This window comes from Lipophrys pholis (genome assembly GCF_963383615.2).
Source record: "Lipophrys pholis genome assembly, chromosome: 17".
In the NCBI taxonomy this organism is placed as follows: domain Eukaryota; kingdom Metazoa; phylum Chordata; class Actinopteri; order Blenniiformes; family Blenniidae; genus Lipophrys; species Lipophrys pholis.
The window spans coordinates 13,404,428-13,431,061 of record NC_137643.1 but is presented as its reverse complement, the minus strand read 5'-3'; the positions used below and the strand labels follow the sequence as shown (position 1 = coordinate 13,431,061).

Sequence of the window (26,634 nt, the reverse complement as noted above, 5' to 3'; positions counted from 1 at the left end):
GCCTTTTCTAATCATTTTAAAGATGGAGAAGAAAAAAAGGAAAGTCTTTCACGCAGCTCTGCCCGAAATGAATCTTGTACTCGCAGGAGAATCCTTTCCTTTCAAACTTTACTGAAGAAATATCTTCACCTCTACACTCCGGCTCTTTGCCTTTCATTAGTCTTCTGAGCTCGCCGCCTGCTACTGATACATGGAAGTTTTTGTCGGAACCTATTCAGCATTTTTTCCAGGGTCGGCCGTCTGAGCCGCGGGTTCATAGACTTTCATTATGAAGCAGCTGTAAAGTGCACAAAAAGTAGTCAGCTCAGCCGATAGCTTGACCGAGCTATGTAAGAGTGCGTGTTTGTATTGAGGGGAGTAACTGTAATAGACAAAGATCCACAGATTTTCTTTGGCAGTGTTGATGCTACTTACAGGGACTCGGTGGCCACCACCCTCTGTGCCAGCCCGTAGAGGGTCCCACTGTTAGTCAGGACCACCAGCTGGCTGAGATGGGGGCTGGGCACCTTCTCCTTTCTGTCCTCGGTGGGTCCGTGGACTCCTGCACTCTCCCCGGCAGCTTCCTGAAAGGAGCACAGATGGATGCCGGTGTCAGCATGCTGAGTCAGAAATCTGCATTCATTATGCATAGTTTGATTTTGCCTATTACCATTTTTAATTGAACTAGTGTTTCCCCTCATCTGAGAGAACATATCAAATGTGTACGAAGGCAGGTATTCAGTGAAACACCCAGTGTGTGTGTAACCCTTTATAAGGCACTTAATAAAATGTAGAAATATAAAATTTGAACCTGAAGGTGTTGCTGAAGGATATTTATATACCTTAATACTTTAAAGTCAAGATAAAGATACACAATAACATGTCAATTTTATTTCAACATTCAATACTTATGATAAAGGACACTTGAAAAAACATACATGATTTATTAGCTGCATATCAACAAGTAGTTTTCTGTGTACAGTACTCACGTTCAAGCACAGTGTTTCATATTTCAACATGCGCATCATCAAGTGCACCAACTGAGAATAGGAGATGTTTTGCTAAAAACATAGAGGTCGACGACTGTGATGCTTATACTGGCCATGCCCATGTTAGTTTGTTAAGGTGAAACAGAGGTTACTGCAGTATCCATCAAGAGTTGAAGTTGTCCAGAGTCTGAGAAATGCCTTGTCTTTTCATTTTATAGCATTTCAAACTGAGAAAACCAAAATCACAAGAAACTGCTTCATGTTTATTAGCAGGTAACTTTGCCTGCTGTCTTTTTATGTCCTGTTCTGGGGAGGAGGCGCCATCAAAACAGTCATTTAAAGGGGCCAAACAGTCGGACTCAAAGTGGCGGGACTTACTTCTATATAGAGGAATTATCATTAAAATAAACCCAGATTTTTACAATCATCTACAAAGCCAAGTTTTAAACAGCTTACTATGCTATCATTGTCTGATTGAATGGTTCAAAAACACAAGCTCTCACTCTTGTACAGATCGTTGTCACGTCCTGAGAAACTCCCTGTTTGGATGCAAAAGCTACAACAAAGGGACACTTTGTGATTACATAGTATTTGCTTTAAAGATTTAGTTTGGAATATATCTTGAAAAAAAAGCACATAGACAAATGAAAGTATTTATTTTCTGGTCTAGCTTCTTGTTCATTCAGTAGTGCTGATGTGCAAGTTGCCGTCTTCAGTTTTCCAACAGTCAACTTGACATACCTACAATGAAGCTGTACATGTGAAGCTTACACACCGTGAAATTCTGCTGACCACGCCACTACTTTTACAGCAGCATTTATCTTCCTCCTGATGCATTCCCATACACCTTTTGAAAAACAATTGAAACTGAAAGCGAGAGATTTCAGCCTAACTCGTGCCCCATCAATCACAATAATGTGGATCTGCATAAGAAGCAACTGAGCTTCACAGGAGGCTAGATTGTATTATTCCTCTGAAACGTGCCTCAGGTGGCATAATGCATCATATTGGCACAGACGGCTTCGCAGTCTACATGCTACAAAGCTTTCATGAAAACTGCCTCTGGCCGATCAATAGCAATCACACAGCTAATGAACAAATGGGAGCTATTAATGCTGTACCATATCGTCCACTTCCACACTGCAGTCCAGTATAATCTCGCTCCAATATCGTGTACGAGCACCATTACTCTAGGTGAGCAGTGGAAAGCTTTTATAATTGAGACTCCAGAGTCGCCAAAGTGGGGATGAGTTATGTTCTAAATAAGAATCATGGTGCAAATCAAAACAAACAAAAGAAATGGCCCCATGACTTCACATTCATGTAAAAAAGCCGCCACTAAGAATTCATAAGGTCTCAAACTTTGCGTGATAAAAGGCCACCATGCTGGTAAAAACTGGTTAGAACGCCTAAGACAAATTATCAGCGCCGACTATGGAGCAGCTTCAAACAGAGGACATCCTGCCTGCTTCTAACAGACATTTACTAAAACAACTTTATAAGCCCGGCATACATACTGCTGCTAACATGTATTCAGCCCAGTGGACAATTTATGACTCTGACTCATGAGAAAGATGCCGTCTCCTCCTATGCGATGACCACAACCTTTCCACAGTCTCCAACTTATCGCTGTGCATTTAATCACACCTACAGATACCAGTCTGAAATCCATTCAGAAGATAAACATCTGAACTATATTACTTTGACTCGAACGGCATCCTGATGCAGTCCAGAAGTAGCTCTCCTAAAAGCAGTTAGGGCGAATATGAACCGTTTTTATCTACCGGCTGGAAACATGAAGGAAAGACAACTTTGATTCAAATGACATCCTCGGTTAAGATCATCATGTATAATAAGAAAGTAAATGATGAGCTTAGTCCTCCTTATCTGGTAGTGCTTTCAAGAAGACATTCACACACACCTTCAAACCTATGAGCAACTGGACACCAACTAATCTCAAATGTATGGTTTTACACTGTGTGAAGAAAACGGAAAAACTCAAGAGTCAAATCGGGAAGCTTCTCACTTTAAGTGAAGAGTGCAAAACACTACATCACAGTGCCGCTGCCTAAAATGTACGATGTCCTGAGGTTTGAAGAAACCATGGGGACTCCCAGTGATAACGTGTAAACAATTTGCTGGTCATTATTTTTCTCCTGTTGTGATAAAACAAAACCAGCATCGTCCAGACGAAATCATTCCTGTCGGTCGCTGTATCGAGTTAAAACTAATAAAAGTTTGTCTTCAGGAGACACACACATCAGAGCCAACACAAAAATATGCAGTAATGATGGATTTCATCCAGAAAGGCCATTAGTACTCGTGTCTTAATACACTGATTTACAATTTGGATCACAATAAGAGAACTTTTTGTGCAGCCGGGCTGTGAGCCATACGCACAACGGCTCACAGAGTGACATGCAAACACATGTGAAGCAGTGGGTACTTGACGAAAGACAAGCGAGCGAGGTTTGGGTTTGATTTTTGGATGTGAATGGCAGTCGTAGAGGTAGAAAAGAAAAGATTTTCAGTTTCATTTTAATATATCAGCCATTAAAAAATATATAAACATGCATTATCCAACCATTAATGGAGGAGGTAAATTCTCATTTGAATTAATCAAATCAATTCAACCTTACCCCGGCGTCACAGCAAAGTCTGGTTTCGTGTATTTTTAATCTCTCCGCATGAAGCCTGACCTTTCATTGACTGCGCTCTTTCAGCATAACTGCAGGAGTCTGAAAGACTTTGGAGGGAAAAAAAAGTTGTGTTTCTCTTCCAAATGCTACAACTCTGCAGGGATGCTTCAGGTAAAAGCATCTCCTGGGATGAAAATAAAATGTGTTAAGAAAAAAAAAAAGTGAGAGAAAAGAGAAGGAACTAAACAACACGATGACATTTGAGAATTTCTGTGTCTGTTTTTCCTTTGTCGAGGGCGAAAAGACGAGCAATATATAAATATAGTTTTAAGATGCAGGGCAGGCTTGAAAACCTCAACGGGATTTTATCTCGATCTTGGAATTAAACTCAAATTAAATGTTATACAGTGTCAGCCCTCAGCACTTACTTTGCCTTTTTAAGTATATTAGATACTTGATCTCCCCTCATTACAAGCTTACAACAGTTTGCATAATCTGATCCTATACCGTAACGTCAACATAATTACTATTATTGCCCTGTGTATTTATGATTTTTGGGGATAAACATGCAAATCATGTCTGATACTGAGAAAAACACTGCACAGTGATATACCGGATGCAAATAAATGTGTACCATGTGCAGCTGCTCCGCTCCCCGAAGCTCCTGTGAATTAATTCCTACAAATAGGACGATTCTATTCCCATTTGTCTTGTTGAAAGTCAGTTTTGTTCAACCCTAAATAGAACAATTTAGTAGTATATCCACCTGTTTGGCCTTCCAGTTATCTAAATAACTCAATAATCTGCGATGCTGCTTACAGACAAGCCGCAGCTGGTGGAAAGATCATCTTTAGATGATTATACCTTCCATATAAAGACATCAGTCATCATTATGGACACGTGGTAATCAACCGTATGCTAACGTGGAGCCGCTATTTGATATCTAGAGAGATAAAACAGCTCGGACAATTATGCGTTCGCTTTAACGACGGCGTTCAATCAAAATGACAAACCGCTTTAGTGAGATAAAAGCAAACTAGCACCATGTGCCGACTGCGCCGCCAAATACGAGCAGAAGAATGTCATATTGGATGAATCAAGGAGTCTGAGATGCATTTTTCAACGTCATTCACAGGGCTGATGGAAGAAAGTAGGGAATGGGGCGAAGCGTTCTGTGTAGCATGACTCACAGTGAGGAGATTATACTTCATCTGATTTATATCCTGCAGCTGCTGAAGATATCTGAGCAGAGTTTAAACATTTTTCTGTTGTGCCCATGAGAAGGAGCGAAGAGTGTTTTTCTACGTGAAACGTGGATCATACACACTACAGCGATCTGATTAGTGGTAACAAGTATCAGGTACCGATCGGCTAATTTCTTAAGTGACTGACAAACGAAGTGTTTGACTGCTCCCAATTGAGAAACCAGCAGGACGACACTCACTGAAAACTATTTCCTTCGTGTTAAAATCCCGCTGAGAAGAGCAAGTAAGAGTCGGCTCAGATCAACACAGCCTGCACCTGACACTTATGGCTTCTTTTTTTTTAAACACAGTATGATGCACCACCAGGGAGACTCACTGACAAACTATTATTTCCAATTAAGATCCACAAAAAAAAAAAGAGAAAGAAAATCAACAAGTCCCTCATCACAGCCTCCTGCAACTCACTGCTTTTGTCTCAGAATGTTCAGTCTCCACTAGAATGTGAATCAAAACACTTGAAATCTAAGGATGGTTTGTCGTCTGGAAAAAAAAAAAAATACTAAAAAGTATATTTTTGTCTTACTTTTTAAATAAAGTGGTGGATTAGTTGTACTTATTTATTGTTGCAATCCAAGAAAAAAACAATCGAATCTTTTGAAGATCAACAAGAAATTGTAAGCATGAGAAATTAACCCTTATAAATAAATAATAAATCAATCAAATTCTTTTAATAAAAAACATGCTGAGAATTTTGTTTTTGACTTTATACAATATGAAATTGATATAAATCAGATTTATTTGGTTGCAAGATGTTGCACTAAGTTCATAAGGAAAACATCCCCTGCAGGGAAACATTCCCACAATGCATTTTGCAGAACTGAGTCAGAGCCAAAGGCTGAATACACTCAAAAAACACATTCAGTAGATTAAATTTTTTTCTTTTCTAATTCCTGGAGGCAGTTTCCTTTCCATACAACTGACATCAGTGTGGCAGGTGTTAGAAAAAAAAAGGCTCATTTCCATCTCTCACTGTGAACACGTTCACTCCAGTGTGCAAATGTAAATGATCATCAAGCTGTCAGTGTTTGACCTGAGGCGATGGCGCCGAGTGATTTCAGCAGAGAACTGAACACAAAGATGCATCATTAGGAGCTTAATTGAGCCACGGCAAAAAACAAGATGAATCACTGCAGAGAAAGATTTTTTAAAAGAGAAAATGTATTTTTTTTAATTAAAGGTGCGGTGTAAATACAGTCCAGTGTGAGCAGAGTGTAATATACATATACAATAACACTGTACCGTCAGGTGTCTTTATTCAACATGACCAGAGTTTATGGCAAAGAGAAACGCTGCCATGTAGATAGTAAGGTAGAAGCACTGTGGTTGGTATGTGAGCATGGAGCACCACATTATGTAATAATGGTGCAATATGTAATAATGGAATACATTTTCCAACTCATTATGTAATAACGCCACATATTTTTAATATAATTCTTGAACGCATTTTAAAATACTAGTTACAAATTACAACCATTATTACAAAATGTGGGTTAGATGATTAAATGCACTCAGTGGCGGTTACAATCTGGTTTCATTTCTTCAAGACATTAAAAATGGTGGAAATACCGATCAGCTTGTAACTTTAAAAATCTACCAGCCACAATAGGAGGTGATCTAAAGAGTTCAACCTGATTTAGAGCCCTGCATTCTACCAAATTATGTTTGCAGGACAAAAAGCAAAGAGTGACATTAATTATAGTCCAACTGAATTCAAATTTTTTTCTCATTATTAAACATAAAACCATGTCTATGGATAAAGGGTATTTATTACATAATGCGCCAAATTATTACATTTTCTTAAAAAAAAAGTGGAACGCACGCTTTTTGTAATAACTGTTGTAATATGTAACAAGTTATTACAAAATGTGGTGTTACTACATATTGAGTTGAAAATGTATTACATTATTCCATATTGCACCATTATTACATAACGCGCCGCTATAGAGCATGACAAATATGAGACATCAGCTTGCTGTGATTCAGTGTGAGGATTCAGAAATAAATGCTACAAGAATATGTATTAACGGACACTGAAATTACCAAATAAAGAAGGTAAATTGAGTCAAAAAAGTGAATAAGAAAAAAAGGAAAGTTCATTTATTTCCCCTAATTTATTTCAAAGAGTGACATTTCTGTATTTTTATTTAAATATCTTGATATTTTAGTTGTTTTTTTTTCAACAAGTCATGAAACTTCAAAACAATGTACCTAAAAAATAAACAGAGGTTTTTCCTCTATTTTTAATGATGACAACTGAAATTGAAAAGATGAATAACATTTTTCATTGTATGTGAAAGAAAAATATGTAACAGAATGAGATGTAAATGTAAACTCCGTTTACTGCGTCAACCTCTACTACTTCACAGAATCCTTTATATATTAAATAATATATGCTCAGTGTTGTCTGATTATCAGCATACGGTGAGCTCCAATAATGCTCCATTTGAAAAAAGTGAGGCGAAACAATAGAATGAAACAAGCAGGAATGCTCTGATACTGTTGTATAAAAACGTTATTCAGCCCATTAGCTGTGAGCAGATAACAGGAGGGGTGTTGGGGGAACACATGTCAGGTATTTGAGTCTATTAAATATGACTTGTGTTTTGGTTTGTGTAGCTTCCAGATATCTGGTTGCTCCATGAACCAGCAGGCACACCGGCCATGTGAGGTCGAGCGTAAAATCCTTATTTTTGAAGGCAACGAGGGAAAAAAAGAAAAGAAAGAAAAGGTTGGGAACAGTTTGTTCACTGGCACTGAGCCGCAGTGGGCTGTCCACTGATGTCCACAGTGGCCTCAGATACAAAAAAAAACACATCATAAAATCCGGAAATATCTTTTAAAAACGCAGCTGATGCTCTACTTAAATTATCTTTCAATTAATGTACAAGAGAATTATTCCAGGCACTTCACAGATGAGCGGAGCCATGAATTTACAGTAGAGAAGCAATAAATGCTGCATTTGATCAATTTAATTCAATTATATAAATGATTTTATCTACACAATTGTAGTGGGAGATGTTCATTGAAACCTGCGCTTAGTTCACTTGTTTGGTTCGGACACGACAAACCAACAACACAGGAGATTCAAAAGTTCACAATCCATGAAAGGCTTAACCGATGTCCCCCGCCACCATCCTCAGCAGTTTTTCATCATGTTGTTTCTCTTGGATGTTTCAGTGTCACTGCCTGAGCCGCACGGTGGAGCAGTGGTTTAAGCGCTCCTGCCTCACAACGGGACGTCTACAGTTGAAGTCTGGAGCACAGCTAAAATCCAACTGGTGAGTATTCTCCAGAAATCTCACACCTCTAAAGATTGCCATACTGGCTGCCTGTTTTACAAATTCAACTCGAACTGCATGTGTAAATTAATATGAACAACTGAAGTGGACCCTCCAGCGTGGTCACACTGTGTGGTCAGGTCGTCAAGCCCAAACAAAATCAATCTCTCCATTAAGTAGTTGGAGGATTTTCTTTCCTTTTGTCGTTCCAGCCACAGCAGTGTGAGTGACAGGGTGGCTGCCAGGTAGCCAAAAATCTGTTATTTCACACAAAGTCCAAATTTAGTTTGAGGAGAAAAGAATTGGTTAATCTGCAAGCTGAGAGTTCACAATGCTACAAAATAAAGCTCCTCGGTGCATCTGAACCATTCACGTTCTAAACATAGAGGGCACAGTCATTTGTACATGGAGAAAACCCATCCCAGGCACAGGGAGAACATGCAAGCTCATCACATTTGAAAGGCGTCATCTGTTCAGAACTAATGAAAACTTCTGTATGAGTGATGAAATCTCAATCCAGTCCAATTACCTCTTAGAAGAATGAAGATACCATGACCAGTTTGAACGAAGGTCTTCGTAAAGAAGAAGACCAACTCGCTTTGTAAACCAAAGCCCAAATTGTACATCACACAGCACCAAATGTCTTGATTCACGAAAATTACACAAAACAAAACATGGCAATCATTCTTTGCTTTGTTAGCCACAGCAGCTAATGGTAGCCCAGTGTTCTTCATTGGGCTTTCCCAGCACGTTGCAGCAGTGAGATTTCATGCATTAATCTAGTCAAGCCATTTCTTTCTTCCCCATCAGTATTAATAGCCACGATTTATTATTTTATATATGCCGTTGGGTGTTTAAAGGTTACCGACAGAAAATGCTGTACTTAGTATGATAAAAAAAATGGTAATATATGTGTATCTGTAGTAACACAATGAGGCCAAAAAGCAGAACTGGAGGGAGACAATTCCTTTGTTTGTGAGCTCACCGTCTTATCTGTCTGGGGCAGACTCTCAAGTCAATGAACCGTTTTAAGACTTTTTTGGGGGGGGCAAAACGATAAGTAAAAAAAAAGACTAAAACTCGACTGACAGAGATTTTGAAGCTTTATTGGGTTGTTTTTCTTTTTAATTGCAATTACCCTGTTCCTCGATAAGATTGAATAGAAGTAATAGTCAAAGCAAACTGAAGTCATTCAAACGTTTGAATGGCTAAATTATGTGACTGTGATTTCAAATGACTCATTTCATATGCATTTTGTGAGAATGAATCAATGAATAAATACACTCAGAATGCTTGGTTACAATACACATTTCTCTGTGACTGCAGTCACTTGAAACTGAACCATAATATAATTAAGAATCCTGGCGAGCATCGATGCCCGAACACCTTCAGGAAGTGTCTCTTTCCTTGATTCTGTGAGCTTTGCCAACATCTAGTAGATGAGAGAGAACAGCAGCCTGAACGTCCACTTGATCATCTTTTGAGAACTTCAGTATTCAGCAAGGGGGGAAAAAAAAGAAAAGAAAACAAGCTCCTGTCTGGGGGCGTCAATGCCAAATGGTTTTTCCCATGTGGACCAACTGCATTATTAAGTATAAAGACATCAAGTACATCAAAGTCCAGGAGCTTTTCTGCCTTGTATAGTGATTAGAAATTAAGCTCTGGAGTAACGAATGATGAGAAAACTTCTAAAAGTGAGCGTCCAGGGAGGAAATTCTAAAACAGATAAGAGCAAAGCTTTGAATGAGAGTGAAAAACAGAGACACAGCAGTCACTTCATGTTTATCCAGCCGTTCTGTTTCTCCTCAAACACATCAAAGCCCGAGCTATTTACCCAGCTGAAGCTATTCCTAATGAATACAGACAAAACCGATAAATGTGTGCATCTCTTTAACTTGTTCTGTGTGTTCGTTCAATGTAATTCTACTATTTTCAAGCGCTATTCACATGGGACATGTCATCCTCTTTCCATAACGCCTCAGGGAGAAGTATCATGAAAGCTTTGCATCGATTAAGACAAATACCTTTTCTATGACAGAGGATTTGAGTTACAAAGGGCAAATTCCTGCTCTCCTCATCCTTGCATACGACACAGAGCCAGCCAGCACAGCAGTCCTGAAACCGGGCATCGCGGACACAAGTACCTGGCTTATTCACTTCACCTAAGTCGCCACAGAATTGACCTGAAAAAAATCCTCAGTTCTTCTCAGGCGCTGATGAGTCACAACTCAACTGATTTGGAGCCTCGATTACGATTAGTGACTTTTCCCGAAGGGGTTTCCCAGGAGTTTTTCTTTTTTCTTTTAGTGCAGCACAATTGTGGTTAGCTATCTGAGCTGCTATTGAGGTAACTGGAATCTTCAAGCAGCAGGACACAGCTGGGGGGGGGGGGTCCAGAGCTGACACATTCACTTTTCTTACAGCTGAAAATAAAAGCGAGGAAATCCTTGGAGCAGAGAAATTGGAAATTGGAGACAATTGAGCTGGAACACGGAGTTAAACAAGCAATCAAAAGATGGAGAGATAAATCAAAAGCATGCATATTTTTAATTCCTCTAGTTTCATTCCATATTTGATCTTTTTATTACTTGAAACAAGTTTTGTTTATTTAATTCTCTTTTGGAATTTGCCTTTCAAATTATGTTGTATGTCTGTTTAATGCCAAATTTGATATTGCATTTAGTATTGTTTACATTTCATTAATTTGTCTTCTGAAACAGACATGAACATCAAGAATCCTAAAATGAGAGGAGGAGTAAACCAACATATTTTTGTAATTCTGTCACCACACTTACCATGAAGGAAGCTTGAAAGTATAAGTTGAAAAGTGATCACTCAGCTAAAGTATCTTAATCTATGTCGATTGACTGCTTACTCCTCTCCAACCTATCCCATAGAGATTTACGGCCAAGTGGATTTAATGGCTGCCAGGCAATTACTGTCAAGTGGATCCCGTTGCGTCTCTTTGTCACTCTGATACTAGAAATTTGGTTCTCATTAGATGAATGTCAAATGGAATTAGGGCTTTCATCCATTTCCTCCGACACCTCCAGGCCCCTCCGAGCCCATTCTTGGCTATTTCTTTTCCCCTCAGCTGTTGGGCTGCTCACCTGCTTGGGGATGATAAATCAACCTTAATATAGAGACGAAAAGCTTTGAGGTGCAGGCAATGTAAACATGAGTTGCATTTCAACCAAGAGTACCTGGAACCTTTGGTTCTTTAAGAAATTGGAAAGGTTACTGTCTCCCTGTCAACTTTGTTTCCACCACAGCAAACGCATTTTCATTCCAGGGGGGCAACAAGATAAAGACCAAAGTCATTCAACAACAAAGCTTTAAAATCAACAGGTTCTTCGACGCAACACTGAAAAGGAGAAGAGCTCTCGCTTCAAAGTTGATCCAAATTCCCCCCAAAATACTTTTCAGCTGTTTTCAGCCATTTACAGTCTGACGAGTTTTTTTTTTTTTTACATGGTTGGTGGAAAACAAACAGCATGTAGTCGACTAATCACATATATCCAACACTGCAGACCCAGCCTTTTAAAGTTCCTGAATATATATCAAAAGTCCCCCGCCCGATCGAGGTGTTTTTGAGGTGTGAAAAAATAACAGGATAACAAAATTTAGTCTCCGATCCCGCTGTTGAAATGTTTCCGTGATGGTTTCTAGTATTTGGAGAAAGTTCCACCAGTCAAACTGCAGCTATGAATGAACAGAGATGACCAAGATGTACGAGCTAAAAAGAATGAACACTGGGTTTAAAAGTAAAGTGTGTTATTGTGTTTCTCGCCATGTCCGTCATAGCGGGAGATGTGATGACTCACCGGCAAAAAAACAAACTGAAGAATTGCTGCAGGCAAAAGAGCTGAGCTACTGTATCGAAAGGGATAAAGTGTCTCCTCATTACAGCGGAGAAGCATGACCTGAAGCTGGGCCAATTGATGAAGTGTACAGAGCAAGCAGTCACACCACAGCGATTAATTATGATCCATAGCCCCTGTCAAATGGCAGATCCCTCTGGACTGGACCACGGAGCCATTCACCGAGCGAAACACCAGGCCACAGTAAAGAGACCGGTGTCGACAGTGGCGAGCACTCGTGAGATACTTTAATCAAATCGTGGGGTTCAGCGTGCATTCAGTGTGTGCGATAGAAAATGGGAATGTGTTCATTCCCCTAGTGAGAGGCAACATGCCAGCGTGCCGAGGCAGTGTGGTGAACCACAAACACAACACATGCTTGGGGATTATCACACTGATACTGGAAGACAGACGGGAGGAGAGCGTGAAAAGTGAACGGACAGCGTTCCCTGTCAGATGACATGCAGCCGGACTTCAAATTGGAAATGTGCTCGTTTGTTTGTGGGGTTTCCGAAAGTCTCGGTATGTGTTTTGGTGACTCGCAGAGTCCGTTTTTGCCTCGTTTCTGCAGGGATCATAATTGCCAAAGGACTGGTGCCAAACAGAAATTTCCCGCCTTCTGACTGCTGTGTGCAGCCGGAAAAATCCTGAATTCTACTTCACACGGGGCTGCCACTGGCCAACTGGTCCTACACAAAAGAAGATTACAGTCCCTCCCATTACCAGTGGAGTCATGAAGTGCAAATAAATTGAACAACAACAGAGTGAATCTCAATATTCCTAACGTGCTTTTCAGTCACCTGTGCTGGTGTCCATTTGATGTGGCCAGATTTTGATTATCAATCATTATAATAAGAGGATCACTAACTCTCGTGTTCATGCTTCTTCAACAATTGTTTGGGACTAAGCATGAAACGAGGCTCCCAGCGAGCGTTCTGTGTATCGTGAAGAGTTGTCCTGAACACCTGCCAAAGTTAAGGGACCATAATCAGGCACAAGGACACACAAAACAAACATGCGTCTATCAAATCAACTCTACAAACAACCGTGAGTACTGTATTCAACGTAAAAAAAACCAACAAAAAACAAGCTTAATATCGAGCCGCAAGACCTCCTCTTCATGCCTCGGCTGACAGTGAAATATAGACACATATAGGCAAGCCAATGTATAATCAGTCAGAAATGTCAATAATACAATAATGGCTGTTGTTTGTGTCGAGAGCTGAGAGGCGTGTCATCATTCATACGGCTTGCTGAAAGAGAAGGAAGTGATAGGACAAACAGGAGGAGGAGGAATGAAAGGAAAACCCAAAAATCAAGAGAAAGTCTGTCGAAGTCTGAGGAACGAACAGACTGATAGAAAGATAAAATCCTGGCAGTTTGAGAGTGAAAGGCCAGTGAAGCAAAGGTGGTTTTTCTCTCACTTCACTGTGACGGTTGGCCTTTGTCAGCTCTCATCACAAAGTTGCTTGAAGCAGGGGCGCTCCACAGCTGTCACAGCTGAACTTTCCTGACAGCATAAATATGGCTGAAGACCAAATTCAGGGCAATATTTTGATCTGGCAAAAACCATTTGACTTGTCCCACGCACTATCACAGATTTCTTTTTTTTTTTTTTTTTTAAAGAGGAGTTTATAAGCAAATCTGAATATTTGCACAAATTACTCTTCCATCCTTTCATGTTAGAACTTAACATGTGATTAAATATTGTGTAAAAACAGTTCCTTGAGATCACAATGAAGCCTCTCTGAAGTTTCTGCTGGAAATTGCAACTTTCCAAGCAGGTTAAATGAATTATATAAAATCCACAGTGAGTGAGATTAAAATAGAAACTGTCAAACTAAGGCAACCGAGAGCATTTCCGAAAGCTAATCAAGAATATCTCAGACAGGGAGAGAAAACATAAACTAAGGGATGATCTTTTTCCTTTCCCCGGCGGAGCTCCCAGTTTGAAGCGAAGCGGCTCTGTACCTGAGACCAGATGAGATGGAAGCTCGCCGGCGTTCACGTGGGACTCGGAGTCATTACCAGCACATTGGTTTTGGAATCAAACAGTCGCGACGCCAAAGCGGAGGAATAAAACCACAAGGGTTCGGCAGTTCAATTGACATGCGGTGTGCAATTAACTTTATAATCTGTTTACAAATGAGGTCTATCCTGTCGCAATCTCTGGAGTGTGTGAGAGTGTGGATTTGTATGCAGGTGGAGAAGTTCCTGTACTCTCAGTAAATGCATGCACACTTTCTTTTTTTTTACCGCATATTGAAGTTAAGTAGTTCAAAATAAAAAACGGATTTATACATCTAAGAGAACCGTGGAATAAATTGTAATAAATAGATGACAATTTACATCAACTCTGGCCCGTGCGTAGGCTAGATTTATGCATGCGGGTCATAATGTGAAACGCAGAAGAGCAAAAGAAATGCAAGACAAAGCTGAAAAAAAGAAATATGCACTCCTGTAGAAGTTTGGAAAACACGGCATTTTTCCCAAAATGAAATGATTTATTGAGATGAGCTAAAATAGTTTTGCATATGAGAAAAAACAGACCTCGTCATATATTAGAGAGGGATGACGTTTGTAGTTGCAAAGCTTGAGGCGGTATAAAGCAGCATTTAGTCAGGCACAAAGTTGCATAGGTTATGTTGTTTTCAACTCAAAAATGGATATATGGATCCCCCTCTTCTGTTGCTGGTATTTCTCTGTGTGTAAACTGTCCCAGATAAAGACAACTCAAAACTTCCCCTGAAAATCACTAATGTGCAAATATCTGCTATAGTGCCCCCTGACGGAAGAAAACAAACTCATTTGTTTTCCTCCATCTGCCTTTATGTTTTTTTTTTTTTTTTTTAATGTCTTCTTAAAACAGCACAGAATTGCTCAGCTTGAAACATTACAGGCAAGTAGATGACACTGCTATCACGGCACAATACCTTTATGTTTCACAGTCAAATAAATGCTTTTGTTGAAACGGCGCTGTGGACGCTGTGTGCCGTCTACTGTGAAAAACTGCACGCAAAAGTGATGCTAGATGGAAAACAATTCACTCCCGTGGCCATCTTTTATCTTCTTCACATTCGTGCTTTGGAGGCGAGACTGACAACATCAACCCCATAAAGTATTGCAGGCAGTAAAAGTCACAGGAATATTAGGTCTACTCTCCACTTGTTGCTTTTTATTGTTAAATGATATGTGCTGTACACGGTTAGTCACAATCACAGTCGTTTTATTTTTTAGTCTTTTAACCTCACTGTGTCTGTCTCTGTCAATAAAAGCACAGAAATGAAGGATGAATGAATGAAATTGAGTAAAAGGTGGAAAAGCTCCAAAGGCTCAAAATTAAAAAAAATAAATAAAATGTTATTCAGGAAGAATGCAATGTCCTACTTTCATTTTCAGAGTTGGTGCAGTATCATGACTCACACTTATGACATATGAATAACAAATCTAACTGATGTTTATCATCCAATAAAGCAACTCTGAACGTTATTGTTTCCTAAGTAAAGGGACTAAATTGTAGTCTGGTTAATAAGGCTGGATCACAAAAACATCTTAATTCCCAACAATTGATGTATGCAAATAATGGATACGATTTTGAAGTGAATGAAAAGGGGCTTGGTATTCGCATTTAAATTTGAATCGAAAGGATGACTATATGAGCTCAGTGAGCCATTCGCTCACACTTCTACCACGATTGTTCTCCAAGGAAACAACCCACTGAATAAAAGAATATTCATGCCACTGTAGACTGAGTCCAGATCAAAATCCATGTGTGGTTTATTTGACAAACTATCCAAGAAGGCTCTAAGTTATGGAAACAAATTCAGGGCTGAGCTGTGGAAAGACACGTGTTTCACCATTTCAGAAAAAAGCTGTAGAAAGATACACTGTCTGACAAAAAGAGGAAAGTGTGGACTCCATCACACTAATTGTCATCATGTAATGTAGAAGGGAGCAGCGCTTGAGAGCCATAATGGAGTCACCCACATTCACCTTTCTCGGTCCATTTAAAACAGAGAGAGGTGTGTGTGTATGCGTTTAGGTGACCACTGGGCAGATAATGATGGCCTGTAATGCATTTTGAGGGCACACCGGCTTCCAGCCACACATGCAGTGCAGTCGGGATGGAGAGAGTGGATGTACGAAAATCTGAAGGGAGAGACATAAAGAGGAGAGAGGTGCGAAACGACAGGGGAGTATGGAGAGCAGAGAGCATGTTTGTGTCAGATAATGAGAAGGGCGATGGGGTAACAAGCAAAAGAGAAAGCAGAAGGAAGCGACAGCAAGAGGAGGAAGAAGGTGGGGAAGAAGAAAGACAGTGAGACACACAGTCTTACCATATCAATGAGGCTCTCCTGGATTCGGTTCAGTGTGGTTCGCAGTCTGCTGCTGATAAGGCCCAGACCTGATGACTCATACTGTAGACACACATACACAGAGAGTTTAGCGTCTACACTCCCACTTCTAAGAACACACACTTCACTTGTGTGTGAATGCACACATCTGCTCTCCTCTCACGCAGTCGGAGACAAGGGAATCTTTACTTTCTGCTTGTAGACGACTTTAATTCTAAAGAGCGGGGCAGTAACGGGGAAGAACAGACATGAAAATGACACAATTACAGCGTCTACAGTAGATGACAGAACGGAGCCGGGAGAACAGAGGAGAGTGGAGAGGGTAATAACACAGCAAACTCAAAACCTAAATGCCTCGAAAATCACTTTGAGATGAGCTGGATGTCAGTCAAGGCTGAGGCACTTTAAAATCAAAACATCATGCATGTTGACTAGTATTCTGTACTCACAAGCCAGTACAGAATAATCTATAAATCTCAACACTTCAGTTTGTACTCTTACCAGGCAAGCAGGGCCCACAACCCTGGCTGTACCCATCTCTCTGCCACCATGAGTTGGCAAAGATGGGCTTGGGACAGGCTATGGAAGATGAATGGACAGCAGAAAGGAAAAAAAAAACAAGAAGCAAATATCTCAAAATCAAGAAGTAAAACTCTGGAGGGAGTGTGATAGAACCCCCCCCCCCCCCCAGAAAAAAAAGAAGAAGCAAATAAACAAGGTAACAAACAGCATTGGATTAATGGCAGTAATGAGTGGGCCATTACTCTTGCACACTCTACACTATTCCTGACTCGCATTTAAATAGGCTTTGACTAAAGACCAGAAAAAGTCTCACAAACTAGAAACTGCTGATCAGCCAGGTCAGGTAAAGCCGTATCCATCTTCCTCAGGAGCTCACACATCACATTTACTAATGATATTCTGAAGGTGCTGTATAAGTCACATGAGGGAGTGCATTCTGAGCATTCTCGCCCAACAGACGGGCATTTCTTTAATTCTCCATGAAGTTATGAGGATACAAGCACACCCTGTGTTGCTAAAAAAGTTTTACAAACAACTCCCATGAAGTTCACATTGATCATAGTGTCATCTTTCAAAGGGCTGTACAGCAGGTGATGTAGTGGTTAGTCCTCTCGCCTCACAGTAAAGAGTATTCCTTATTTGATTTCCGACTTGGGAGCCTATCTGTGTGGGAGTTGCAAGTTGCCTGTCGGTGTGATCATGAGTGTTTATCCATTGTGGACATTACCAGTCCATAGTCAGCAGGCGTCAGCACCCCACCCCCCCCCACCCCCCCGGTGTCACCCAATGTAAGTTAAAACGAATATAGGAGAAGACTGGATGGTTGATCAGTGAGGAGTCGGCTGATAAAATGTACCACTTAATGTAAAAGCCAGACATTTTCCAGCCTGATCACTAGAAACTTATTATTGATGCTCTTCCAGGAGAACTCTGATCCATATATAAACTGCACATGTGCAAAAAAGATAAATAACATCCAGCACGAGGAGCTGTCCGTGGGAGTCAGAAGTTGAGGAAGAAAAATAACTTTTTCTTGTGCCGTTGCTAATTTTTCAAAGAAGCCATCTATTCGGGTGTCAGATACTCTCCTGATGTGCTCTTCCCATCCAGCTGCCTTAGCCCCCTTTTTCCTGCCTCATTGTTTCAGTCAGCAGATTCTCTCTTCTCATATTTCAAACTGGAGTACATATTCTTCCATCTTCATCATCCCTCCATCTTTCTCTCTTTATTTTCTCTCCCCAGAAGGTATGTCTCATCTGTCTCTGTTGAATAGTCACTTGAATGAAACCTCCAGGTTATTCCTATGTGGTGCAGGTTTCCATAATTTATAAGCATTGATCACTCCAAAATGTTGTGTTGGTAAATCTTCCTCTCCTGGTCCCCGCAGTTTGAAAGCCTGGTTAGTAATGGCTGCAGAGAATCTGTGAAATACAGGGCTAATACACATAGATAATGGGCATATTTACCCTTTTGAATATTAATGCCACCCATTACTTTTCAAGAGAAGACGTCAAGGAGCTCCATCCTGATTCCAGCAGTGTGAAGAGATCAGATCCTAGGTCAAAACAACCGGCATATGTGCATAGCAATTTCAAGAAGCTTTTTAAAGATTCATGGAGACATTTGCATTTTGCTTTCAGTCTCTTTGCATGAGACTATTAATACAATAGGCGGGCTCATGGAACGATGCTTTCCAGGACCCGAGGTACTGCGGATAAAAAGCTGACGTGAAAGTTACAGCTGCAACGTGGCTGGGGGAAAAAGGTGAGCTAAAAGCAGGAGGGATGACGAATAAGCGATGCCAAGTGAAAAGAGCAGAACAAATTCGATTAAAGATGTGGCAAACTACATTAAATTAACAGAGGGAAAAGCACGTCTGACTGACATAAGTGACATCCGGTGAAACTGTATGTGTCAAATGGAGGAGAGCGCTTCAAATGAAATGGATACTGAAATTAAGTAAAGAGAAAATGTTTCTCATTTACATACTGTACAGGGACCGCAATGGTTCGACGCATAAGAAAAGCAGCACGCTGACAACTTAGCAACTCCCAACCAGAGTGTCACCTTTTCTCATCCCTCCTCGACACACACAAACATGCCAATAATCTGACTTGGAGAAGCCCTCACAGAGCGCTCATCCTCTTTATCTCTTGCACCTCTGCGGGACACAAGTCATTTTGTTGCCATCATTACCACTTCCCAAAGGGTGATACTGACAGAAATGACGTTTTCTTCTCTCTGTGAGGCACGGTGCAAATGGCACCATAGCCTTTAAGACTGACTGTAGGGACAGGGCTGAACGCATCGTTCAGAGGAGACTGACAAAGAGAAAATACGGGAGCAGTGGGTATTTCACATCTCACTGTATGGCATATAATAACCATTAAAAAAAATAACATTAACTCCAGGCAATATTCCAAGAGCCCCTCTCCACAGAGATGGTAATCTGCAACTTACATCAAGGAGTTGTATTAACTTCCTCTGAATGGGATTAAAATTATGTCATCACAACAACAAAACATTGTCATAGCAACCCCCAAAACACATGTATTTATTTAGTATAATGAGGTAATGACGAGCTTTATTCTCAGCGGCACCATAAAGGACAGCCGCACACAGATAAGATGTGAAGCGAACAGTGGAGCCTGCTGTTTTATCCAGTTTTATATTTTTATTTATATTAGAAAACAGTGGAGCCTGCCATCTTATCCAATTTCATATTTCTATTTCTATTAAAAAACAGAGATAGATGGAAAATGACAGAAACGGAGAAGGCTGCTTTTCATTATTGGCGGTTTAAAGCTCTACACCACAAAACGCTGCCTCCATGCGTTTCGACTGTCAAGATAATCTCAGATTTTAATCACATTTGCTTCCAAAACTGCTGTAAAGCAGGGGCTTAATAAAACAACTGAATAAATGTTCAGTATTTAAACCATAGGAAATATAAATATATTCCATTTGGAGATTAAAAACAATAAAGCCCCTGATTGATATGTTTGCTAAAGGACACAGTTATAGGATTTTATCCTTTGGTTCATCCAAATAGTGGCCAACAATTCTCATAATCGATGTGACAAAAAACTTTTTCTCTGATTAAAGCAGCCAGACTGAGTTGAGTCAGAGTGTTCAATCAGGACCTACTGCTAGGAGACCACTTTTCTAGATAAAAAAAAAAATCATTTTCAGCAAGTGGATGATAATATTTGGATCACATGCCTGCTGCAAAACCCACTGCTGTGACTAAAGTCATAGCAGACCCCTTCCATATACACAAGTTCAATTAAAAAAACGTAGAAAAGAGTGCTTTAAGCCCTGTGCTATTTGTTATCATTGTAAACACTATAATTGAAAAATTTAAGCTAAAACTGTATATTAATTTAAATATTTATGTTGTTCAAATACCACTTTAGATACCCATTAAAACAACTTTTGTAACATTTTGCTGCCAAAAGTAAGCAAATTTGCTATGGATATTCAATCACAGGGGTTCGAGTATTTCTTCAAAGCCAACACCGGAAAACGTGCGATGATTGAGAAAAAACTAAAATACTGTACCATGTCATTGCGTCCAAAGAAGGTGTATACGGCATACAGGTAGTAGTCAAAGAGCTGAGAAACACAGTGAATGACATCGAAGGCAATCGGCTTCAAAATGTTCATCATCTGCATGTACTTCCCTGTGCAGAAAGGACATAAACACAAATAAAACATTTAGATGTATTGTGCACTTTGTGTGTTTCTGATCGCAACGACAGCAAGTACTACCTGCCATCTTGATTTTATCCAAAAGGGGCATTTTTAAACCCGGCATCACTTTACAGCAAATGAAGAGTTTCTACGATTAAGTAAATTTGCACGGATTAAAAGAGATAAACTACAGTAAATTAATTCCAACGGCACCACATCCTTCAGGGAAGAACTTAAGCAGGACTGTGTTGCATTTGCATCCAAATTGCCAGGATTTAATTTGGTTGAAAGGTAGTAAAAGCAATAACTACAGAGGTACAGGGGTGTAACAGGGTTACCATTGACTCAGAACTGATGAGTGAAAGAGAGAGAGAGAGAAAAAAAAAAAAAGCCTAAACCCAATCTTACCAGCTTTGCCACTGAGACAGCACTATTGCTCACACACTCTCATTTTTCACGCCTTTACACTTAAATTCTGCACCAAGGACTCAGAGACCAATCTAACTCCATCAAAGTGCTACAGAGACTGAATTACATGTGATTGTGTGGAATAAAACTTCGACTTTGTCCAGTTTCTCCACAATATACTATAAATCAATTGTACCTATCGTGTAAAAAAAGAAAAAAAAAACCTCCACTTTACCCTGTGTGGGTAGGAAAGCTTTGCTGTGTAGTCTCAAGGGAAAACAGACTTTTTTTTTTCCTCCCGCTGAACCAGAGATTGTGTAAAGAAATACCAAACTATACCAGCACACCAAGGCCACAACACAGAAAAGCTAACTGGCTCCTATAATTATGATTCACACTGAAAGTCCCATTATGAGGGTCATATCAGCCCTGAACACGCTTTGCCGAGAAAAGGTCTCCGTGTCTTCAGAACCACGTCACAAAGACATGTAAGCACCTCTTAGAGAAACAGAGGGTCAGAGTTCGGGGCGAAGGCTAACCATTATTAGTGTGTCTCAGTCACAGACTTTGAGCGAGGAGATCGCAGTCATTTGCGGGCTTAATTGATGCATAAAAGGAAATCTCAGCAGGTCATAGAGGAGACTCACTACGGCCTGACGCGGCCACAGTAGGTCGTGTGTGTGTGTGTGTGTGTGTGTGCGTGCGCGTGCGTGCGTGCCTTACCAACAAGCCGGATGACGTTGAGCGTCGTGTTGGTGAGAATCGGTGCGTTCGTCTTATTAAGGTTATAGTCAGACTTTTTCTTGCTTCTTATAGTCTCCCGGGACACGCTGATGGAGGCAGGGTGGTGGTGGGGGATGAGAGGCGGGAACATGAGAAAAGAGACTCAGTAATTAACTTGAGTAATACCCAGCGATGACAGGACGGGTTCGAAACCTTTAGCATGGGTCTCAGTCAGATAATAGATCAATTAGCAGCCATTACACAATGCAGGAGGACCCCACTGGTGACGCTTGTGATCTGGTGATCCTGGACCGCCACACCCCTGACACTAAGCTCATTGTGCTATATTACAAATCTATTTTCAATTCATGGGCTCCAAACTTTGTATGGGCAAGCTAATTCTTAGATGTGACCATGTGGGCTATTGAATAATTAACCATTGGTCATTCCCGCATAAAGGATCGGAAAATCAGCATTTTAGTGACTCCGGGCTAACTCTTCATTAATCTGGAGACGATGGAAGGAAACTCAGGGGGGAAAACCGAAAATGCTGTCGTCAAAGCAGTGAAGTAATGAGACAGTGACCACAATCACAATGCCATTAATAAGTTATTAAAGACAACATAGGATCCTCATAACAGGTCATTCGAAGCTACAGCATAAGTAATAATATTGCATGTTATGATTCCAGTACAAAGCCATTTAAAATTTTGAGATCAGCTCACATGCAGGCACAGATCAAAGGGAGATAAACTTACACGTCTCATGGTGCTACGAACCAAGCATCTAAATATATGCAGATATTTATGAAACCGCATAAGATAGGTACAGTGTGCATAAATTGTAAATCTGTTATAATTCAATGGTTGTCAGTTATAAAATAAGCAAAACGCAAAAGGGTTCTCAACCGCATTCACGGTTTTCTTTCAAAGGAAAATGAATCCTTTTACACAACATGCGGGTGAGCGCATGATTGCCTTCACCCTTAAACAGCGACTAATCTCTCAATACTCACCAATCACGTAGGTGGGAGCGGAAAAGAAAGAAAATTTTTCATGGGTAGACAAAATGCCTTATAAAAGCTTTCTGCCTACTTAGCAGGGTGAGGTAGGGGTGAGCTAAAATTACCATTGCTTGAGGCATGAAAAGTGGTGTAACGCATGACTTCACATCCTTTTCGAATGCCCCTAAAATAGAGATTCGAGGAGGGATTACTTTATTTGGTACCCGTGATTAGCATAAATGTGATCTCTTGGGTGAAATTTCAAACTTTGATCATGACTTTACTCTAAAGTCATGTTTGCATGAGGGCTGCAAGGGTGTGAATTGGTTAGCACTCTGGACTCAAAATGAATACCAAGTCCAACTTCAAGTCCAGGTTCGGGGGGGGTTTTAATGCATGTTCTCCCTCTGCATGTGTGGGTTTTCTCTTTGAGATTGATTGGAGTCCTATAAGCATGAATAGGAGTGTGTGTTATTGCCCACCCTGCCTTCACCCAGCCACCTAGCTCCTATACTCAGCTGGGTCCAGCCCCCCCTACAACTCCAAGTTGGAAAAAGCGATTAAGAAGATGTAGCGATTAATGTTTCTTTGAGGGAGGTAGGAATGATTGACACTGGAACAAGCTTAACTGTGCTTGGCATCCCGTCGGCATGTGTGTCTGAACAGAGACGTGAAAAACTGTACCGACGCCACTTGGAACTGACCTCTTCAGAGGAACATCACCGGTCTGCTCATCAACATAGTCCTGCTTGAGCTCTTCGGGAACATCACTGTCGCTGTCGTAATCCTGATACACACTCTTCTCCAGCTCGTCTGACTCATACTGGAGAAATGGGGGAGTGAAAAGGTCAGACAGAAGTCAACAAAATGTGCCGGCACACAGGAGAGATAAAACACAAGAGAAGTGAGAAAAACAGAGACGATGTTGAAAAGAAATGTGCCATTGCCAACCGTGTCACTGCTGTTAATCATGTAGCATGCCTCAATGCAATATCTACCAAATACCATGATAGTTATACTGACTCGAGATGAAAACTGCAATATACATAGCTCAAACTATCCAAAAGTCACTTGAAAACAAACACTGAGTCCGAGTTCACCACAAAGTGTTCACCTCTCAGAGGAGAGTTCAGATAAACCCCCCTGAAACAAGACAATATTTTCTGTGTTGTTAAAGGCATGTTCAGGATACACAAGTATCATATAGGAAGGATTATAAGCTTAAAGGCAAGCCAACCTCACGCCTCTATAAACCCAACATGCTAGACAGTGGAAAATTGGTTTTGATGATGAACCTGCAACGAAAGCATTATCAGCGTAGAAAAGTCAGAGTGCTGGGGCACCTGGTAAAATCCTTCTCAATGTACTGCAAGAAATACACAATTCCCTTTGGTAAATCACCTACAAAGGAATTTTTTTGTGATTTAGGACTCTTAATTTTGGACTTTAAAGCAATATTCTCAATATCATCGTGTCTATGTGTGGCTGAGCTATCCCAATAAACCCTGATATAGATACACTGCAGGCCATAAGATGCAGTTACACATACTAAATGATAAGCAAGGGACGCCAGTCTTTCTATTCATTTACTTATGTATCAAACCCAAGTGGTGGCCACGGAAAACCTACAAGCAAAATTCACTCCAAAAATATTGCAATGTGCTAATTAGTTGGACATTTTTAAAACTACATGCTCAACTACATCATATCAACACACTGAGAACGAAGGAATAGAGAAAAGACAGAAATTCTGCAGAATACTATGCAGCACTACAGATCATCCTGAACCCTGTGCTGGAGTTACCCAGTGATTCATTCCCTTTTTAACAGCTTATATTACAAGTCAGACAGTTTGTCAAAGAGCTTTAATAATTACAGCAGGTTTTGCACTGTTGGCCTTGCAGCTTTCGGAAAGTTTGTTATGGCCCTGCTGGTGACAGCTTGAGTGCAGCAATAAAGCACTTAATGACCCAAAGTGATTATGTCCCAAATCAGCTTGGCTGTTTATAAACCTGTTTGGCATTCCGTCGCGACAGATAGACTTGCTTATTAGTCAATCTTATATAATTGGGAGTACCATATAAGACCGTATAAACTGGTTCAGAGTAAATAATGTCGATAGGAAGACGAGGACAGTACACAATCCTAACACTGTTCTATTAATAACTGTAAAAACTAAATGTTTAAACTTTACCTTATCTTTCCTTTAACTCTTTGACCAACCAAAGGATTTTCACAGAGCAGCTTTCAAATATTTTGTGTGCCCACTCTGATCTATAGACACTTACTCCATTAGATGCTAGTACATCCTCCGTCTCTTCCTCTTTGTGCTCGATGTGCATCTCAAAAGGGTTTCCCTCTTGTACGAACTGCTGGAAGAGTGACAGCTCCTCCTGGGCCGGGCTGCTCGAGGACGCAGTCTGTCTGCTCGGGGAAACGGACGGAGATCGACACTGGCCCATAAACTTGAACTCCTGGATCAGAGAAGACACAGAGACAAACACGAGACAGACGTCAACCCATGGAACACACGTAAGAGGGAGGTAGCTTAGTCACGGTTATCAAGCACAAACATGTCATTGTGTTTTTTGTCTGTGTCGGTCCGTATGTATATTCACAGATCAATCATAAGATTATGACCACTGATGGGAGAAAGGGATAAAGCTGATTCACTTCTTAGAATCATGGCACCTATTATTGCGGGATATAAGAAAGTAGAAATTGAACATTTTGACGTAAAAGTTGATGTGTTAAAAGCTGGGAAAATGGGCCCAGTTAAACGAGTTTGAGCAGAGTGGGGTCAGAGCATTTTGAAGAAAAAAACTAAACAAAACTACAGCTCTTGTCAGCTGTTTACACCAGCAACACCATCACAGACGGCAAAGGCTCATGGATGCATGTGGGAAACAAAATCTACAATAGATACTATAGCCGTACTGGCTTCAGAAATAATGCTGGTTCTCATGGTCAGTCCATCATTGTTTGTTGTGTATACAGCTGCATAGCTGCAGGCCAGTCAGATGGTCATAATATTATGTCTAAGTGTATTCAGATATACTAAATTTGGCATTTTTGTCAATGACCTGTTAAGCACTGGGAGTTATTTTACGATCTTAAAGATGATAGACAAATAAAGATGCAATGATATCCAGCATAACTTCTAATTAATTAAAGCTGGCTGAAATAAATCAAACATGTGTAAGTATAAAATAAAATAAAATGCACTCCAGGCATTCATGAGCTTTGAATATAGAGAGATGTATAACGGTAATTAACATTTCTTGAAGGCAAAAGCACCACAGTAATCATTTGTTTGCAAGACAATTTGCTTCTTATCATAGTTTTTTTCTTCCCTCACAAGCTGTTTATGGTTGGGGCAAACTTTTGATAAAAAAAAAAACTAAAAGAAAACAATGAGAACCACATTCTATGTGGACTGGTTTGCTTGGGAGGTCCTACAATACACTGGCAGCAAAATTATGTCGACGTAAAGACAATTCCCATGCCAGCTGATTTATTATCAAGATTTTTGGCATGTTTGTTTACTGCAGCGTGTGCCCAAGCAAAACAGAGATGATGAGAAAGTGATGAAAATGAATTAACTCCATCTGTCTTTTTGACACGTCTCTTTATGCATCGCTGTTTCTGCTTAAGGTGTGCTGCGCAGCTTGTTGTGCGCGCAATAAAAATCTCTACTTTGAATTGGTTATAAAACACAACTGTGTGAGATACTTTAGCTATATGCTCGACATGAAGCTCCATTATCCCAGGTTTTATTTTTTTGACTCTTTCTCACGAGTATGGGGAATAAAATCCTCCAGCACGAATCCCACGAGGGACAAGAGTCTTTTATCTCTGTGTTATGTAATATGCAGTGAACTTTACACACTTGCATGCACAGATGCTCAAACTCACGCCCA

The 26,634-nt window shown here is 40.3% G+C and overlaps 1 protein-coding gene across 2 annotated transcripts in view; it reads right to left on the bottom strand.

Annotated features, from left to right (window-relative positions):
• vps50 (VPS50 subunit of EARP/GARPII complex) overlaps positions 1-26,634 on the bottom strand; it is a 90,598-nt gene that overhangs the window by 11,337 nt on the left and 52,627 nt on the right. The window contains exons 18-24 of one of the 2 annotated variants that reach the window (XM_080484502.1): positions 25,003-25,188; positions 23,419-23,537; positions 21,712-21,818; positions 20,449-20,570; positions 16,867-16,944; positions 16,348-16,428; positions 415-563 (exon numbers count right to left, since the gene is read on the bottom strand). In XM_080484502.1, coding sequence (XP_080340628.1) covers positions 415-563; positions 16,348-16,428; positions 16,867-16,944; positions 20,449-20,570; positions 21,712-21,818; positions 23,419-23,537; positions 25,003-25,188 — 842 coding nt within the window. The remainder of the gene's footprint in view (positions 1-414; positions 564-16,347; positions 16,429-16,866; positions 16,945-20,448; positions 20,571-21,711; positions 21,819-23,418; positions 23,538-25,002; positions 25,189-26,634) is intronic. The other variant, XM_080484503.1, reaches the window with a different exon arrangement.